At 41.7% G+C, this 15,763-nt stretch overlaps 1 protein-coding gene across 6 annotated transcripts in view; it reads right to left on the bottom strand.

The window, feature by feature from the left end:
• The window catches only part of ITPRID2 (ITPR interacting domain containing 2), a 61,602-nt gene extending 57,060 nt beyond the window's left edge, over nt 1-4,542 (bottom strand). For 2 of the 6 annotated variants that reach the window (XM_090045296.1, XM_090045295.1), the window contains exons 1-3: nt 2,779-3,719; nt 2,360-2,595; nt 2,147-2,192 (exon numbers count right to left, since the gene is read on the bottom strand). In XM_090045296.1, the coding sequence (XP_089901422.1) occupies nt 2,147-2,192; nt 2,360-2,549 (236 nt within the window). In that variant the 5' untranslated portion in view covers nt 2,550-2,595; nt 2,779-3,719. Of the gene's footprint in view, nt 1-2,142; nt 2,193-2,359; nt 2,596-2,778 lie in introns of those variants that run through there. The other 4 variants (XM_090045298.1, XM_090045297.1, XM_090045301.1 and 1 more) reach the window with 3 other exon arrangements.
• Between the last annotated feature and the right edge of the window lie 11,221 nt (nt 4,543-15,763).

Consider the following 15,763-nt stretch of genomic DNA (forward strand, 5'->3'; position numbering starts at 1 on the left):
TCAGCTTCAAAGGATGCAGGCCTGAGCCCTTTAAGACTGTGTTTCCATCCTAGGGAACCACTGACATTAACAAACCACTAGAGCTTTGCAAAAGCCACAAGAACAGTCTGAATAATTTGCTGATGTCATTAAGCTCCAGGGCAGAACTGCAAGGTTTAAGGCTCAAGCATATGCAACTTTACTATAAAGTTTATAAAAACTAAAGGAACAGTGGTAAGAAGTGGCCTCTGTGCATTCTAACAACAGAGGGAAAAGATTTAATCTTGCACAGAAAGTACACAGTCAGGCAGCAACCACACTACAACCAGCACACTTACACTCCCATAATTTTTTTTCACACATGTACCCATTAATTAACCCATACTACCTCTGTTAATTAAATGTTATGCCCTGGTTTCCTTTCTTGTGAAATGAAGGAAACAGTTAAAGTGTTCACACAATGAGTCAGTAGCAAAAGCTGTTAAGAAAACCCAGGCGTGTTCTCAATGACCTGACTTAAACAGATACTATTGCTCAAGCACAAAAATGAGCACTAGGACATTTGAAAATTCATGCAATATAGCTTTTGGAGCATTTAGTTAATAACTTCGCAAGTTGCCTATTTTGATGATGTATGTACTGCTCCTTTAGAAGTCTGCACCAAGGAGTTAACTGAGGAAAGTTAATGACAGAACTGGGGAAAGTTCCAGACAAAAACTCCCGCAGACACAGGGACAGGGGAGAATGATGTCGACAAAGCAGTGTCAGGAAGAATTTTTTTCCCGAATCCTAAAAAAAGCTTCGTGTTTAGTATTAAGTAGCCAAAGACCTACTTTTTAGCCACTATTTTCCAAGATTTGCTGAAGCTGGGTTCATCCCCTGCCCCCCTGAAGCCCACATAATAGAAAAGTTTAAACGACATCTTCTCTCTTTGGGTATTCTAGAAGAAAAAGCATCTCACAATAGGCCACAGTGTCAGCTCTGAACTTTTAGGATACAGTACAATTTCATGCCTGTTGCTTCCAGCTCCCCACACAGAAATGAATAGACTATGCAGACTGTGAAAAAGATTTTTTATAACAAAGACCTCATAGCTCTGTTGAGCTATAAATCAAGCCATGCATTTGTCAATGGAGTAAGCCAAGCTCAGCTGCTTACAGGGTCAACAAATTAGAACAGCATTGCTAATCTTAGAGGTAAACTTTCATCTTTAAATGGCTGCACTTAAAATGAATGAGAACCCCAATTTACAAAACGTCTTGAGATTTCATCTTTAACTATTAGGGTGCAGCTCACCTGAACTGAAATAAACACTGAGTCCTGACAAAACGCAAAGAAGAAAAATATCAGATGTAGCTCTGAAAAGCATACGGGATTGCAAATGGAAGAAAGCAGCACGTCACCTTGTTCCAAACTCAGGGGTACTATTGGGCAAACCTAGCAGTAATGCTATCCCTACCACATCCTTAGCAGAAGGGAGTCGCTCGCGCAGGGAACCAAATCTAGTGCACAGCATGTATACGCTTGGGATTCAGTAAAGTCAGCCAGTTAAGTGGACAAAACTTCTGTCACAGCCAAAACATGATTACATCTGGGCGAATGGTAGCTGGTGACTCATTTGAACATCTAGTCTATTAAATGTTGATTTTTACAAAAAAATAGAGGATGTGAGAGTAGATATCTTGTTTCTCTAACTCTGGAGCAGGAAGCCAGGCCAGAAGGGAGTAGGGAAGGCTCAAATAGGAACTACAGACAGGATACAGCAGCTTCTGTGATTATTCTGTCTTTTTGCACTAATAAAGCTCCTCGATCAATATTAGGGGGGGGAAAAACCCTGACTCTTAACCACGACAGATGACACGTCCTATGAGAGATGTCAACAGCAAGCAGAGAGACAAAATAGCTGGAAAGCCTGAACTGGGAAGGCTCTCCCCCATGCAACTCCTGACCCCTGCAGTAACCGGACGCTATCCCATAGGCGCACCTGACAGCACAGGTCATTCCTCCAGCCGTCCCCTAGTAAAACCAGGAGGGACGTGAAACCCGAAGAGGTGGTCGCAATACCCCCCTTCTGCTGGCCATGTGCTGCAGGGGCCCGATCCTTGGACTGGCAGGGGAAGGCTAGGGCCTGCAGCCGATGCAGATGGTGGGCAGGAGAAGTACTCACCGACAGTCCTCAAGCCATATTGCAATCTTCTCGTTGGGGACGTTGCCTTGAGGAGAACAGGTGGGAAGGAGGGAGAGAAGCAAGACAGCTTGAGCAGCTACTCTCTGGGCGTTGCCAGTGCCTCCCCCTCCCACCCCCAGGTGCCTGGATCCTGGCTCCTGCACCCCAGCCCGCTGCCCAGCCCCAGCTCCGGGCCCCATCTGCGCGACAGACCTGCTTCGGCAGCCGGGGGCAGCTTCCCGCCGCGGCGATCCTCCTCGTCCTCCTCCTCGTCCTGGGCCCGCTCGGCGCCTTGTGCCGCCGGATCCTCGGCTTCCGACGCCTGCCACGAGTCCCTGCTCTTGGCCCAGGCCTTTCTCCTCTGGGTCGCCGCCTGCCACTCCTCCGCCACCGGCTCCTCCATCAGGACCGCGCCGCCGGGGCTTCACCGCGCGCGGCTCCGCGGCATCCTGCACGGACACAGGGGGCCGCTCGGGGGCGGCGGGCGCGAGTCGCACCACGGGCGCTTCTACTTCCACTTCCCCCTCCACGCCCGCCCCGGCCCCGGCCCCGGCCCCGGCCCCGGCCCCGCCCGAGCCACGGCCCCTCCTGCGGGCGGGGGGCAGCGCCGGGAGGCTCCGCTCCCTACTCACATAGCGAGCGCGGCGGGACAGGGCAAGGAGGGCGAGCCCCGCCGCCGCCGCGTCCCTCCGACTTCCTCATACCGCCGCCGGGACAAAACTTCGCGGCCCACGTGACAGGCCCGGAGAGGAGCCGCCGCCGCGTCCCCGCCCGCGGAGGCAGAGCCCGGCCCGGCCCGGCCCGGCCCCAGGCATCGCCCCGCGCCTCCCGGGGCGGACGCGGGGCTGCAGGCGCACGCAGGCGGCGGCGGCTGGAGAAAGTGCAGCACGTCGAGCTGTAAGCCGCCCGAGAGCAACCTGCAGTCCCGGGGCAGGCCCCGCCGGGCTGGGGGCTGCACATGGCAAACAGCGGCTCCCACAGAGCCTCCCCTCTAGGCGTCAAGTGCTTTGAATCCGCTCTTTTAATTACTAGGAGCCTGTGCCCACGGACACTAGCGAAGCCGTCCTGGTCACCCACGAAGAGGGCTCCCTGCCCTGCCTCAACCCAGTGGTGCTCAGTCCGCACAGGGAGGCGCCTTCAGATCCTGTCAGGGGCCCCCGAGCCGCGCAGTGTTAGGTGCGCAAGTGGGATCCGCAACATACACCCAAAGAGTTCAAATGCCAACACATAGCCTTCAAGACGTGCCGCCCTGTTGTGGTCTTCCCCCCAGTGCTTCAACAGAAGAATTGCTCTATTGGTCTGCTGTAATTTCCCCCCCCCCAAAAAATTAAATAGTGAAAATGAAAAGCTGGTATTTTGTGAGAGGTACCTTCCTTCTATAGAGGTTGAGAGCCACGGACTTCAGCACCCTGGCAGCTAATTGATCACTTGTTCTCTGCTGGGAGAACGGAAGAGTCATTAGTTATGCAACAAACCTGCTTTCCAACTAACTGCACGAGATAAAGAGAGATCAGATGTCAAGATGTACTTGGGTCAGTGACTTTCTATAAAACACTCATTTCCCCCCTCCCCCCCAAGAGAAAATTCTGGCTTTTTGGAAGGAAAAAAAGGAGCAACAGCGGTCAAACTGGGCCTGTGTGACTCTGAACTTTCATTTTCAAGAGCCTGAAGTTTAGTAATCCTCTGACTTAGCCCTCAGCACAGGAAAACTGCCAGTAGTAAACAAACCCTTTAAAATCTTATTTAAATTCACTTAAAGCCTTTAAAGTCTGTTAAACTCACTTTTAGGCAGATTAAAGCAGCCAGAGTTTCCTGAAAACCTAATAAAAATATAATCTTGGAACAATGAAGTCCTAGTGTCTGGGAATAAACCAGTGCCCAAAAGGTCACTTCATATACCAGAGAATGAAGGGCTGGGTCTAAGACACTGGGGATTTAAATAGGTGAAATCCTGGCTCCGCTAAAGCCAGTGGTAAAACTTTTATTGGATATACTTGTGGCTCATTCCCAGGTGTTTATCATCATCCTGCAGCTGGCTCCGTGAGGCAAACTCACTGCGAAGTGCAGCTGGCTTTCATGGTAGTTCACCCTTTCAGAGCTCTGTCAAGTCTGTGTGGAATGCTGATTTTTTTTAAAAAAAAATCAATACAGTGTTTGTCATTTAGGCCAAGTCCCACTAGCTCTTTGTCTTCCATCCATTTTCTACTAAGGTGCTTAGAGATTTTTACTCCATTATAGGAAATGCCCCCCCAAAAATCCAAGGGTGTCCAAATCTCCACCTCTTCCCCCTTCTGCTATTTGAGAGCTGTGCAAGATTAGAGAATTTTGGGATGTCTGCATATTCTGAAAGGCCAAAGCCACCCCTTCCCTAAACTGACTCTGGCAGCCAGGAACCGTGGAGTCCTCTGGAAAAAAACAGCTTTAACAATTCTGACTGTTCCACTGATACCTTCAAAAACATCTAGGAATAAATAGCACCTCAGAACAGCCACAACTTTGCTGTGTTTTTCTTCATTAACTCTGGCTTGCTGTCTTTGACAGAGGGAATAGACCCCTTCTGTTTAAAAGCTGATTTGCCTATGGAAATATGCAAGATATGATGACCAGATAGTTGCTGCTGTAGTTAAATGTCAGTGAAGGCTGTCATTTCACTGGCTTCAGAATCCTGACCTTTCATGGAGTTTCTCCCCTGATAAAAACATTTAGTTTTACAAAAACAAAAAGATCCAATCTTTGTCACTCCACATACCACAGTATACAGTGTACTCCCTTAAATACATAGTGGGTAGGCTCATAGTGCACTTACCTATGTAACACAATGCCAAGCCAACTGGTTAGCTATTGCTTACATGGGTAAGAAACAGCTGTTTATCTGTATATTGGTTAATCACTTAAGTGCAAAGCTTCTTTTGGCATTCTGGTCTACCCGTTACTTAATTTTACTCTGTGTAATTGGCAAAATTAATCAATTTCAAAGCTGCTAAAACAGCATTGAACAGACTCCATTCTGGCAATGTCAAGGCTTTTTGAGGCATGAGTCACTCTTGACAATAAACTAAGGAGTCTGAAGGAGAAAAAACCAGTTTAGCTCAGGCTGTTTCTGACGTTATTGAGGGTTGGTTTTTTTGTTGTTTTTTTTCGGGGGGGGGGGAGTTGTTTGTTTGTTTTTTGAAGTCCAGTTCTGAGCCTTTGCATTTAAACACAGTGTACCATGGTTTTTCAGATTACTACCCCCTCTACACTGTAAGCTATTTCCAAAAACAGTCCTATATTTGTTTCAGATTGTTATATGTGTGTTTAAACAAAGGAACTTTAATACAATGGGAGTGGTCTAATCTGTTTTATTAAACTGACTATTTATATTTCGAGTTTATGAAGGGAGTCTCAAACAGAACCAAAGCTACTGTTGAACCCTCTCTTTAAGTCAAACCAAGTTAGTTTTGACATGGCATATGCCTTTTGCCTGGTTTCCTCAGGCCTTGGTGAGGCCGCAGCTGGAGTACTGCGTCCAGTTTTGGGCTCCACAATTCAAAAAGGATGTGGAGAAGCTTGAGAGAGTCCAGAGGAGAGCCACGCGCATGATCAGAGGTCAGGAAAACAGATCTTACGATGACAGGCTGAGAGCCATGGAACTCTTTAGCCTGGAAAAGCGTAGGCTCAGGGGTGATCTGATAGCCACCTATAAATTTATCAAGGGTGACCACCAGGATCTGGGGGAACATTTGTTCACCAGAGCGCCCCAAGGGATGACGAGATTGAACAGTCACAAACTCCTGCAAGACCATTTCAGGCTGGACATATGGAAGAATTTCTTTACTGTCGAAGCCCCCAAGGTCTGGAATAGCCTGCCAGCGGAGGTGGTTCAAGCACCTACATTGAACACCTTCAAGAGTAAGTTGGATGCTTATCTTGCTGGGATCCTATGACCCCAGCTGACTTCCTGCCCTTTGGGCAGGGGGCTGGACTCGATGATCTCCCGAGGTCCCTTCCAGCCCTAATGTCTATGAAATCTATGAAATCTATAAGCACATGCAAGATAAGCCATCCTTAGCAGTCTCCATCCAGACTGAGATGTTTTGTAGCCCTGATCCTATTAACATATCTGGACATAACATCATATATCATCCTAATTTCAATAAAACTATTCACTTGAATATAGTTCAACACAGACCACCATTGCCAGATAAAGGCCTTAAAACTTTAGACTTTTCCTTGATTAAAGTCCAAGCATATCATTACTTCAATATAACTTGTATATAAATAATTTTGTTAAAAAAATTAATCCTTGAGATTGCAATGCTTCTTCTGAAGACATCACACAAATCCATGGGAAATCTAGTTAACTGCAATTGTTACACTTCTTTTCTTGGGAAGGCAATAGCTTCTATGAAGTAACAATTTCATTGGCATCACTGAATTTATAACAGCTTTGAGTTGAACACTGTTATGCCAATGCATGCTTTAGGAGTTCTTAATCCACAAATTACCTGATCTTCTATAATTGCTTCTCTGTTGTATCAACACATACTCAGAGCATTTGAACTGTAAACAAAGGACAATAGATTTGTTGCCTGAAAAATCCTTGTAGGAAGCTCACATTGACTCAATTCTGCATTCCCTGTTCATCCCAGTAGTCTCATAGACTGTGTATGAATAAAGGCTGCGGGACTGTGTCCCATATTCCAGATGACTATTCTAAGACAAATTGCTAAGTTTTGTTTCTTATACAGGTTTCCCTCACCAGCCACAGAGGTAAGATTTCTGAAAGTTCCTGTGGGTGGCAAAACCATGGCTGGCAAAACTTGCAGGGCTGGGGGAGCAAGGGCTGTGGGTAGGAGGTGAGGGGCACCAGCAAGGCTGTGCAGGGGGAGTGAGAAGCATGAGCAGAGCCGGGGGGGGACACGGAGATATTTTTAGACTGTACCCCCACTTCTTTGAAGCATGGATACTAAAAACTGGTTGGCAAAACTGTGGTTGGCAAGGGAATCCTGTATACATATTCTAGACTACATTTGTGTAGTCTCAATACCAATAAAAGCCTATCAAATTACATGGATTCCTGAAAATAGAATTTTTTTTCAAAAGTGTTTTAAAAAATGTTTGTTAAAATTTTGTAAGCATGTTTCAGCTAAGAACACATTTTACAATCCATTATGAACCCACAGAATAAGGTTTATAATAAAAATACCAACATCCTTCCGTATAGCCATGCTACCAAGCACCACTGCAAAAATTACTTTTTCAAAATAAGGCTAAAACAATTACTTATAAATTTCGGCCTTGATCCTGCAAGTACTTGTACATAATAACATTTGGTCATATTCAGTTAACTTAAAGGGTCAAAATGCAGCTCAGATATAAGCAGTGGTACCTCAACTGCAGCCTAAGTTCCACAGGGGGCTGAATTAAGCTTCCAGTTAACTCAAAAATAAGTCTTCATGTCTCATATTTCTTCTAATCATAAAATTCTAATAAAAGAAACTATTCAATCTTAAGCATTGCAATATTATGGATTGGACCCACTGAAAAGGAGAGAGGGGGAAAAATAACAAGAAAAAGAAAATTTGAACAGGGCAGAATTTAGTTCATTGCTTGACACTAGGATTCTTTCATACCATGTATTTTCTTTTTAAAAATTCCACATAGTACAAAATGACCCAAAGTAATAGTACTTCCACCAGTTCCCCTTGGGAGAGTATTCCAAAGTTAGACCTTATTGTTAGGAAATCTTTCCTGATATACTGAAGCTGAAGTTTTTTCCAGGCTTTGACAGAAATAACATTTGTCATGACTCAGTTCATTTCCCTTCTAGATCTATATGTGAAGGGAAGCCTCAGCTACCCCCTAGCAGTGCCCCAATATCACAATCCTACATATGCTCCTTCCCAGAGTTTGAAGGGTGAGCTGGTGAGACAGTCCTTCCTTTGGCCTCAAAAAATCCCCTAAGAAGGGGACAGTCAGAATCTGCATTTCTTGCTGAAGTTTCCTTCCCAGAGAACTATTTTTATCTGAGAAAGATTTGTTGTCCTAGACAATGCACAGCATGACTTCCAGCAAGTTTAATTATACAGCCTCACAATAATGTTCTGCACTCTCCCAAATAGAAGGGAATACCCCTGGTTTAATATGTATTACGCATTAGAACCACAGTTCCCCATGGGTTACACATTCACAGCTCTCGCTGATTTCAATACGTGTGTGTATGTGGTGTGATAGAAAAGAAATAAATTTTTGTGGTTAAAGGTCAGTAGATCAACTGTTTCCATGCTTTTCCAAAAAGCATCTATGTGATAATAATAATGGAGTTATTTAAAAATGTTTTAGTACTGGGAGAGGCAAAGGGAAAAAGAAGGCCAGCTTTCTACTGGACCTAGACATTACCTTAATAACCAGCACTTGATAAAGAGGAAGAAGGTTCATGCTTTGTAGCTATGGCAGGACTGCTTCTAGAACAAACAGTTCTACACTAACAATATTTCAGGACTACATTTGAATTCCATGTTTTTCCAAACAGAAGACAGGAGGAGCTACACAAATCTTCACAACCAAAAGGAACAACAACCCCCCCCCCCACCTCCAAAGTCCTCCATAGTAACAAAGCTATGATAAATATTGTATTTGTTTTGTCAGGGTGTTCAGATAACAAGTGGGAGAATGCATGAAGAAACACACAACCCACTGACCTGTACATATTTATAGTTTGCACAGTTCCATATTTCCAAATGCACTTTGTTAAATTAAGAAATTTCTTCCTGGGCCAAGATTATAAAAAAATCTATTGGGCTCCTGTTTTACTGTAAATGAAAATGACAACCTTGGCAAGCCACCAGAAGAGCCAGTTCTACAGATTTCAAAGGAAAAAGCATGCAGCTGCTGCTTTGACTGTATTTCAATTTAAATGATCTATTATACGGTCTGGCAGTTCAATGTCCTGATTTCTCCATCAGCCCTCCAGGGCCTATGAGTGAAAAAAAAAAGAATTGGAATATTATCTTGACAGAGCTTCTGTGACACGTTGGCCAAGTAAACTGACTGTACAGTTGTCAGCTCTCATGACTTTATCTCTTGTTTATTGTGTTTCTTAAAACCCCAGCTTCTTCAGGCCTTTGTTAAGACAAGAATCTCAGCTTTCCTTAAAGACAGACAGAATGTTTCTAGGTCCCGTCATGGTGATAAGACATTTACAAGCTCAATGATGCCTAAACCTCAGCTGACTTCCTGTCCTTCGGATGGGGGGCTGGACTCAATGATCTTCTGAGGTCCCTTCCAGTCCTAATGTCTATGAAACATATGAAATCTATAAATACTCAAAATCCAGAATGCAAATAAAAAATTTTTTAAATGTTTTCTTTCAATCTAATTATTCTGAAGGCATTATTTTGGTGGTTGTCTTATACTTTTTTAATACCTTGAGCAACAGTTTTGGCAATACAGGGGCTATTTTTTGATTTACAACTTTTGAATAACCTGGAGAATTGGATGGAAACAGAATTTAGCTTAGAAATGTATTTAAAAATTGTATGAAAGACTTTAAAATGTGTATTCCATCAGTGTTAATTACATTGGCTAGGATAAATGAACTAACATTATCTTGTCCAATGCATTGGCCAAGTGAATTTTTCTTCCCCTGTGACAGATCCATTTAGGATGGTTACCTGCTGCTGCTGCTACTCTTCAAACATTTAGGTTAAGCAACAGAGATGTATACTTTAAAGCTAAAAGTCCCAGTTTCAGTCTTTGCTGATTACCCAACCAAAAAGTCATCATCATTACCCTTAACAATGCATCTCCTCCCTTGACCATAACTGGTAGTTCAGATACTGGATCCTTATTGTTGTTGATGTATTTCACAGTCTGAATTTTCTCATTCTACATGTATCATTCGACTACAGTTTGCTACAATTTAAGTTAGATGGCATCAAGAGGCCAATTAAGTTAAATGTCTTGAAGGTACTTCTGACAGATCACTTGGGCAAAAAGTTGCTTAGGTACAGTTGATCATTTCCCATTTTCTCTGTGTCACCTCCTTCTTTAAGTTCATGATGTTCCCATCTCTTCAGCAGTTTCTTCTTTCATACCCACCCCACACAGCTCCTGCTCTTTCTCTCTGGCCATTCCTGAGACAACATTTTTGCATGCAGGACTTCAGGCACTCTCTCTTAGCTGATGCGTCTCTCTTCACTCTTTTTTCTGTCCAGTCATACATCTTGGCCTTGCTCATTGAACCTTAAACTAACACAGGTAAGACAGAACTGAGGGTTCACCTCCAATATCTCTCTTCTTGATCCCCAAAGATGACCTCAAATTATACTGTCAAAAGTCTTACAATTTCTCCCGAACTTCTTGTAATGAATCTAATCAAAGGAAATATGAACTAGCTGACATACTAGAAAGGTAAGGTGTCTACATGTCCTATTTGGAGCTCTGCATCCAATTTGAGGCACTGCTCTTCAAGATGTGGACAAATTGGAAAGAATCCAGAGCAGAGAAACAAAAATGGTTAGAGGTCTAATGGGATGATGCTTCCTTTGAGCTGGGGATTGGATTAGGTGACCTCACAAAGTCCCTTCCAGCCCTACATTTCTGTGATTCTACATGGAATACCAATTTTGGACACTATAAAACAATAAATTAAAATATGCACTTAATAGTGTTCTTGTTATTGAATGTAAATGTTTTAAAATATGTTGGAAATAGAAGGATAATCACAGTCATAATATGAGTCAAGAGAGTTACCTACCTCTTCCTCTAACCCGAAAGGAGCAGTTATTCTTGATTCTAACCCATCAGTATTACAAGATATATGCTCTCTCCCTCTCAAAAAGATGGAGTAGAATGGATGGAAAACAGCTATGATGTTGTAATAAGTAAAAATACTAGAGCAGCCTCACTGGTTTCTCCAGCATCTTTTTTCCCCCAATAGATTAATTATGCACGCTATTGTTTCTGTAAGGTAAGAAACTTTTATTAGTTCAAAATGACCCTATCTTCAGAACAGTAGTTCTGAGGGCTATTTTCTAATCCAAATTTGTTTAGTTTTAAGAAAATGGTTAGTATTTCTAGGTCCTCTGACAGAAGGGGGAAGGAGGAAAAAAACCATTTCCGTCAGGGCATTTACCAGAACTATAGCATTGCTTGTTTGAAGAGGAAGTTTCTAAAGGAAGAACTAGATGTCTGTATTCAAGTGGATTAGAGCTGCACCACCCAATCTGTAAAATTAGTAGACAGACACATACAAGAATAAATACCATAAAAAGGCACAGAGAATAAAGCTGCATTAAATCTTCCAAAATGTAAATGTATTCATGTCAGCAAATTATGTTAGCAGGTAGTTGTAATTTCTGACGACATTAAAAACATTGCCAGGAAAGCTGGATAGAGGAGAAATTGCAGACTTTAGCAAATTACAGCCGGTTGGTTCAGTTTAGTTTTATTCCTTATTTATGTCCTTAAATTATTCCTTTAACTTTTTTTGTTCAATAGTATCAATTTTTTCTTAAAATTACTTTTTAAATATATAGCTTCATATCTTGTTTAAGTCTTCTGTTTTTATTTTGCTCTTTTTCTCAACTACACATGCATTACACATTATATTTTGTTTCATCCCCTAGTCTCTAGCAGCTTTCTAATTTTCAAGTGTTGCTTGATAAACATGTAGGCATAAGCAGTTTTTATACATTATAAGCATTTTTAGGTTTAAAGTTAACTTTCATACTTTACAAATTTACAAATTTCTTCAAAATGGATAGCAAAACTATGATTTGAAATAACTCATGGACAAAAGGAAAAAATTATCTGTATTAATATTACTTTGCTATTTTGTTGTACCTTTAGTATTAGTAATACTTTACTATTATTGTACCTTTTCACATGGAGAATTCAAAGGCTCTTTACCAACCTCAACAGTAACAGATGTGGGGACCTCTCTCCCACCTTGGAGTCAGTGGTATAACTCTGACTGACTTCAATTCATTAAGCCTTACAAGATGCATATGAGATAAGTATTAGTAGCCTCATTTCACGTATTCCACATTGCCCTAAGTTATAGGATGTATTAGTGGAAGAGGAAGAAACAGAACCCAGAACATTCAGTGATCAATTCTAACCAACACATCACATTTTTTTCTCTGGATATTTCATTTTCAAATTCTGTTGGCTAGATATCCTGCAGAAGGTATATTTCAAAAACAAAACCAAAAAAACCTCAAAATAACAACACACACATTCCTACGGATGTGCTGATAGCTGTTGAAGTTGTATTCATAATCACAAAGGATCAATATCTTAGTCATTTCACTAAGAGAGAGTGCTGTATTAGCTGTAAGAAAGCACTGTCTGTCACCTATATTTATTTTTCCCCACTTTTTTCTATAGGGTATTGATGACTGTGGTGTATGACAGGGGTTAAAGTGGATGATCTTCTGGACTTTTGAACAAATGGTTGCCTACAAGCATAGGAACTGGACTATGTCCATTCCTACATTCCTATGCCAACTCCATCTTGTGTCTGACTCATCTCTACAATGAATGTTTTTTCTTGGAAAAAATAATAAATTCCAGGGGTGATAACAGAATTGACTTTATGGTGTTGGCAGAGGTACTAGATTATTAGAAGTAAACAGAAAGGCAGTGCCTTTGAAAGTTCAGAGGAAAGAAAAATCGCTCAATGAAATGTTTAAAAAAAATCAAGCAAACAATAGATCCTCTTCCACAAAGCCGCAACATCTTCATATTTTGTAATAACTAAGAAAGATAAGCAACAGTCTTGTTCAATTCATATTTATAGTTTCGCATTAATAATATTAAAAAAATGCTGAGATTTGAGCTTCAGTGGAATAAAACCCAGACTGAAAGTTCTGCATATTAAAAGTGAGTCATTGGCACTTCTAGACACAATATTCAATGGTGAGCTGGATGACAAACCGATACACAGCAAGATTTAGAACCTCAGACTCACACAGAACCTCATTCTGACTTGGCCTGATCTGCAAATGACTAAAATCTAAAGACTGTTGAAGCAGGGGAAAAAGAATTTTACTTATGTTTAACATTTCGTCATGTAACTACATTAAAATACCTCTCAACAAGAGGAAATAAAATAAGTATCCTAAACCCTTTCTATTCTAAGCAAGGTAACTGCTTTTTAGTGCTACAGTAATAAAAGTTCTGTTAGAGACTAGCATTATTGTATGGGTTTTTTTAACCACTTAACAAATAAAAACGTTTTTTTTACTCTGTGATATCATGATTTCTTCTGTACCAATCAATAAGTTCTAAATAAAAGATTTATATATTCAGTATCCCATGCAATCACTCCTCAGTGAATCACTGTTATATTTAAACATTTTATAGGTATTTACTGGTCAGACTGGTATAGTTCTAATGACAGCAATCCAGTCTAACAAATCCATGCTATAATGTACATGTAAAACTGTTTATAGATGGGGACTCTATAGGTGGGAAAACAATCTATTTCTTTAGCTGCCTGGCTAGAATCTAGCCTAAACCAGTAGTGACCAAAAAATCACAACTCTACCAGAGCTCCTTGGTGGCTTATATGACTTAGTTTGATTGACTTGACATAATTAGCTTACCCTGGGCAGAAGTCCAAATCACGTAAGTCTTGTTTTGTGCTAATCAGGAACTTTGTTGCAATCTTAGAACCCAATCCATCAAGCCCTTTGTGCACAGACTTGTCATTAACTTGAAGGATGATGCAGTACACAGCAGACGCAGGATTTGGCCATTGGTACTGGCAAAAGTGATACCAAAAATGACTGGGACTGGAAACTGCCCAGAGGAATGATTCCTTTAGACAGAAGCTCTCTTGCCCATTTTTGTGGGCCATTTTTCGCTCTTCAACCTGGCTCTTTTGTAAATTTGAAATTAATTTTGCCTTTGGAAAAGTGTCTGTTGATTCTAATTCATGCGGTTCCAATTTCTTAAAGCCTTCTAGAGTTTTATCTTCTTATTATTTAACAAATATATTAATTGAAAAAGTCTAACCAGAGTATTTAAGAACTAACCAGTGTATTTTTAAAGTGAACTTGCATTCATTTTTTCCCCTAACTTGCTGTATGTTTAGAATGGTAAATATTTGTATTTTTGTTAAGTGTCTCATTAAACCTCTGAGGTGCTGTTTTTCTGCTCTGAGAAAGGTCTTCCTTTTAACCAGCCAGTGTTCCCATGCGTGCATTAAGCATTATATCTTGTTTCAAAGATCATAATCAGTTACTATGGGAATGGTGCTGATATCACAAGTAGAAATTATAGCTTGTATACATGAAAGGCAGGAGGGGACCAATATATTAGAGATAAGGCTCTACTTTTGCATGCAAATGTGCAATATAGTTGTTAAAAGATACACAGCAGGGAAGAAAGCCTGAAAAATGAAGGTGGAAAATAATTTAGTTGAGGCCATCAGTGTTCAGCAAATGGACCAGCAGTGACGTCTTCCAGTAAATGGCCTTTTTCTGGGCCAGATACTAAAGAGAATCTATACCCTCTATGCCAGGGGTGGTCAACCTTTTACGGTGGTGGGCTGCTGCTTGTGACCTGGCTGTCTCTGCAGACTGTCACTTCCTCTGTACTTTTACTGGCTACTGCTCCTCTTTGCAGCACCGAGGCCACCTGCTGCCATCTTCATGACTTCTGCCACAATCTCCACCACCTCTGCCATGTTCTGCCCATCCCTGTTGGCAGTAGGGCAGGCCATAATCAGCAGCCATGGTGAACGGCATGTCCCACAGGGACCAAGGTGTGTAGTAGGAGGGACTGCAGGAAGAATTGGAAAAATGATGCAGGACTAAAAGTAGGGATACACTGGGCTGAGCTGTGTGCTGCCAATCCACCATAATGCCACAGGTCGAATCCAAGCACTTTTTGAGCTAGATCAAGCCTTTGGGCTGTAGGTTGCTGACCCCAGTACTAGGCAATTGAAGTTTGAAGTGATTACCAGAGCAGGGTTTCCTGATACCAACAGGATTTTTGCTTTAAAATTATGCCTTCATTACTTTTAACATTTTTTTAAGTTAGCTAAGGCTACCTACCTCCAATCTACCTTTCTCCACTAGAGGTATGAGCACTATGAGGGGGCAACTCAGCATATTAGTTCTAAAATACACAGACACAAACACAAACTTGGCTTTCAAAACAGTTCAGTCTATATCACCATTTCTGTCCTATGCTATTGCCCTTTCAGTACTTAAAGCATGAGACTTGGGTTCAAAAACCTGGGTTCCATTCCCAGCTCTGTTATCACCTAGCGGGTGTCCTTGGGCATTTCACCTCTTTTTTGCCTCCATTTCTGACCTGCTTTGTGAAGCATTTTGGAGATCTACCAGTGAAAAATGCTACACAAGAGCTAGGTATTATTGTCAGTTCTCCTGCTATGTCTCATACATACATAAGACTACAAAGTCATTAAGGGTGGTGACAAACTGTTCACTAATTTTCAGAAGCATCAGCTACCAAGAAACCAAAAATGCAATCTTATTATGGAAAACTATGGGAGTCAATTTCATTTAAAATTCCAAGTCAGAAACCAGGATCCTATTGTGCTCAGCCTGACACAAAAGTTCTCTGGTCCCAGAGGGCTTATAATCTTGTTGAGCCAGA

Source organism: Crocodylus siamensis, chromosome 4, assembly GCF_052110815.1.
Source record: "Crocodylus siamensis isolate JL-2025a chromosome 4, ASM5211081v1, whole genome shotgun sequence".
In the NCBI taxonomy this organism is placed as follows: Eukaryota; Metazoa; Chordata; order Crocodylia; family Crocodylidae; genus Crocodylus; species Crocodylus siamensis.